Source organism: Mesitornis unicolor, unplaced genomic scaffold (genome assembly GCF_000695765.1).
Source record: "Mesitornis unicolor isolate BGI_N332 unplaced genomic scaffold, ASM69576v1 scaffold8406, whole genome shotgun sequence".
NCBI classification, from domain to species: Eukaryota; Metazoa; Chordata; class Aves; order Mesitornithiformes; family Mesitornithidae; genus Mesitornis; species Mesitornis unicolor.
The window spans coordinates 7,862-12,421 of record NW_010191637.1 but is presented as its reverse complement, the minus strand read 5'-3'; the positions used below and the strand labels follow the sequence as shown (position 1 = coordinate 12,421).

The window sequence follows — 4,560 nt, the reverse complement described above, 5'->3', positions numbered from 1 at the left end:
GCTCTTCAATTTGCAGCAGCTCAGCTTCCAGTTTACGCTGGAAATGAAATAAATGGTAAGAACCTTACCATGCAGTCATCTGAAGAAACAGACAAAGTTTACAGCTACGTACAAAAGTATTTAGACCAGTGTGTTAAAATATAGCCATAAAATACAAACATCCTTATGCCTTTCTTGATCTAATACCCACTAGCTAAAAAGTTCATACAAAAAAGTACAAATAAATGGGTCTATGCAGTAATTCAGGGCTGGGTAAGCGTATTATAAAATGAAAAACAGTATGTACTTGAGGTGAACCAGCAGAAAATCTACGCATTTTCCTTCATGTTATACACCCCATAGGTATACACACACACCACACATCAACTACCACAAAAAGACCACAGTCCAAAGGAAAAGATATCCTAAGACAGACTGTATTTTGTTCTTTAGGATAACAGAACAGCACAGAAGGTGAAATCTCACATCTTTCAACTCCCAAGAAAGCCCAGGGATTAGCGATTTGAGCACACAGAACACTGACACCCAACAAGACGAGTCACGCAGATCATCAAACGATCCGAGACTTGGAGTACAGCCCAACACCATTACGGTTTAGCTGCCCTCGTATCAATTATCTTTACCTGATGAACCATTAAAGACTGAACCTGGCGTTTAAGAACTTGCATTCTAGCAGTGGTGACAACAGAGCGGACATCGGGCACCACACTTTCACTCAGGATCTCACTGATGAGCCGATGGTTCCTTTGGAAACGAGCTGTGGCTGTGTGCTTCATTGAAAACCCATCGTCATAATCTAAAAGGAGAGTTTGAAGCGCAACTGCTTTAATTCCACAAAACGAGGACCAGGTCAAATGACACTGTACCCACACTGCCACCAATTAAAATCAAAATAAAACCCCTAAGACCAGTTGCTGTCATGTCACAAAGTTCATACTACTATAGAACGTGAGGTACTCAGAAAAAAGACAGTCCGAGGACAGAACACCATTCACACTGGCACAGCTTTAACAGCTATGATTTAACTGATTTCAGACACGTGGGAAACGCACATGAGTTACTGTGTTGCTTTCCACGCTTCCAGAGTAAGAGAAACTATTAATACACCTAATTAAAAATCCATTCCTGATAAATCATGTTACAAGAACAATATGCAGTGCAAAACACCAACAGGAGAGTGACTCCCCCATGAATGGGCTTTGTAGCACAGATCAAAGAGCCTTATTTTTTAAAGGCTGCACAATGAAAGCATGAAGCAGTGATATATGTTTACTCATCACTGAAAATAGCAAGAGTATTCAATCATATACTTTTTTTTCAGTAAATGCAGCTCTCTAAAGATCAGCTACTAGAAAAATACACTTCAGTAGAAAAAGCACACAAGCACACAGGTCAAGTGCTGGTCTCCTGAAAAAAGTGGGAAGACAAATAGATTTGCAAGAGACAAGTATTAAGCAAACTGGTCTCCCTAAAGCTGTGCTTTTGTCCTCTTAGTAACATTGCTTTTATGCAAAAAGTTCTTGATCCCAGTGATACGCAGGACTCACAGAAGCACCATTTCTGTCACAAGAAATAACACTGTTTTTTCCCCAGACATAGATTTCCTGTGTAACCTCATCTGGGTGTTCCTGCTCCGGCAGGGGGATTGGACTGGATGAGCTTTTGAGGTCCCTTCCAAACCCTAACGCTCTGTGATTCTGTGAGATGCAATTTGGAGCCTACCACAGCTGGTTCTGGCTGTGTTCAGCTGGCCCAGGTAGCACAGAACAGCACTTTAAGTACCAAAATGCCAGCAACTGGAACATAACACCTATTTACGTAAGTTTTGCAGTTACTTCACACCAGTGAAGTGCTGTTTATTAGGAGCTTTATCTCAAGGGTGTGCTTTTACAAGGCAGAAGAAAAAAAAAAAGGGTGTAACTGAGTACATTTTTCACCCTCAGGTTTCAACAAGTATTTGGTGATGAATTTAAAAGCAGATATTGGGTATATGAGCGCGAGTTTTCCCACTGGGTGGGGTGCGTTTCCCTGCAGTCAAATAAACTCAGAATTTTCCCATCAACTTGTCAACAGCGAGGGTAACAATTTTCTAATCTCGAGCGACAGTTGTTGAACACATCCAAAGTTCAGGTGCTCTTAATCATACCAGAACTCTGCCTGTCAGAATTACGTGCTTCTGGTAACAGAGCGTAAAATTCCATTCAAGCTGTATTAAATCAGGCATCCAAGCCTTTTATAACGCATATGTTAAAGCCATTACAGAGCTTTAAGCACACTTATCTGTTTTGAATTGTAAGCATAACTTCACGTATTATTAAAAGTCAGAATAACTTTCACCACTGGTTTGCCACCTTACTTTTTGGAAACTAGGCGCAGTCAGCTGTTAGCTGTATGAAAAAGAATGTGATAATAAAAATCAGTATTGAAGGCACCAAAACAGAAAGGAAGTCACGTTAAACACTGTGAGAGTCGTACACTGGTAGTTTTCCATATCAGGCATCCGTTTTTCTACGCCATCAGTCCTGTAACGAGACCGTCCCACTGGACGTGCACACAAATTCCTTTCTGCTTACCATCTGGATCTTCTGCTGGCTGGATACTCATGTATGGTTCCCCTTTCTCCATGCGCGACTGCCTTTGGCGGCTTTCTTCTTCCAACGCAGCCTCAGCACGACTTTTTGCGTTGATATAGGCAAGGTATGCGGGGGAGTTATGGTAGGCCTTCATGGACTCATTGTACTCTATCTGAAATGTGACCAATATTGTTTGATTGCACCACTGGACGATCTCAGACTTGACAAAACTGCAGTCGGTAACTCTAATTGCCGTTCTAGACAAAGCTATTTTGGATCATCTGGCTGACAGACCGAGAGAATATGGTCATTTGTGTTTCTTTTTACAAATGAGTTCTTCCACAGTCATTCATGTTTTAAAACACTAGCTGGGCTTTTAGGTACAGTTCAGTTGTAATAGCTTTGTTTTTTGAGATTTAAAAATCAAACATCTCAGAACAAGGCACTTATGATCATACAAACTCTGGTAAGATAAAACAATTAGTTAAGATATTATCAATAATTCTCTGCAGTTCTAACTAGATCTTTGATTCTGATTTCTTCTCTTTCCTTATTCCAGTATCCCATGAACCAGTTTTCAAAATAACTTACGATTTTTCCGTTCTTTGATCCATCCCTGCACTGGGATGATACAGAATGCTGCAGCCAGACTACTGTGTCTTCCTGGTAGCAGGACTGCATGACTATTCTTACCTTCTTTGAAGCATTTTTCCCTTTGAATTGCTTTCTTTAATCTCACTCTTAAATGCCAAGTTCAGATTTTGGAAAGATTTGCTTTCACTGAAAATACGAGACACAATCTACAGTACTGTTAAAAATACCTAAAGGTCTTGTTTTCTTTATGATTAGGACTGGAATCCTTCTACCTAAGAAGGCACTGTAGAAATACAAACATGATGGCCCCTGCCCCAAGGAGCTTACAATCTAAACATCATTACCAAGTTTAAAAATAAAATTCCTTGATACGTATTTTTTTGGTTTGTTTCAATTAAGAGCATCTGGCTTTGAAGTACTTTTCTACTGACTTGGAATAAAATCAGCTTAGATTTGACCAGGTTATACACAGCCTCAGGTGCCTACCAGATTTAAGCACAACACAGCAGCTGGACAGTTCTCCCTTTGTACCTTAAGGTCACAATAACAGTCTCAAAGGTCCTCAACACTTACCGGCCTAGACACGAGGTAGTCGTTACCTTTGGTCATGAAGATCAGTAAAACCAAAACAAAACCACAAGAAAAGCCTAGAAGTGGTAGCATTTTCCTATTAAGAAACAAAACACTATGCCATAGCGTGGAGTGACACCATAAAAACCGAGCCCTACGTGACTGGAAGTCTTTTATGAACACGTTCATGACAATAGCAGTAGCTGCAGAGCACCAGTTTTGAAAGAGGATTTTGGTGTTGAGATAATCTTTTCAATACTGATGTGGTACAATCAAATCCATTCATTAAACAGTTAAAATCGACACTCAATTATAAATACTTCATTTTGAATTGGGTCTAAAAACTGACCAGTCACAGTTGAGGTAGTTACTTTAAAAAAATCTAAGAGACGTGTCAGGACATACTTCCATTTAAGTTAATTACAGGGGTCTCGTGAATGCCTCATACACCACTGCACGGGCAAGATGAATTTTTCTTCTCAGACCAGTTCCTAGAAGAATCAGCTGTAATAAACATCCCAGATTTCTTCCATTTACCTTTTCAGCTTCATATTCATTCAAATACTCTTGCTTCTCTTCATCAGTGAGATCTCGCCACATTCCTCCAATAATCTTGCCAATTTCCCATAACTTCAAATCAGGATTGGACGCCTTCACTTGGTCCCAGACCTTAACAGAAACAGCTGGAGCTTTACTAATGATATCTAAATACTTCCAAATTAAACATTTTATATTGTCATCTCAGTGTTCTTTCTGGAATCACCATGAAAAACAGGATTAAGTTAGGAATGAGTCTGGCTAAACTATCTCGATTATTTTCTGG

At 39.8% G+C, this 4,560-nt stretch overlaps 1 protein-coding gene across 1 annotated transcript in view; it reads right to left on the bottom strand.

Moving 5' to 3' along the window:
* Positions 1–4,560, bottom strand: part of SMARCE1 (SWI/SNF related, matrix associated, actin dependent regulator of chromatin, subfamily e, member 1) — a 13,792-nt gene that overhangs the window by 2,190 nt on the left and 7,042 nt on the right. The window contains exons 5-8 of the mRNA XM_010186799.1: positions 4,275–4,406; positions 2,574–2,745; positions 624–796; positions 1–37 (exon numbers count right to left, since the gene is read on the bottom strand). The exon at positions 1–37 is cut by the window's left edge and continues 68 nt beyond it. Coding sequence (XP_010185101.1) covers positions 1–37; positions 624–796; positions 2,574–2,745; positions 4,275–4,406 — 514 coding nt within the window. The remainder of the gene's footprint in view (positions 38–623; positions 797–2,573; positions 2,746–4,274; positions 4,407–4,560) is intronic.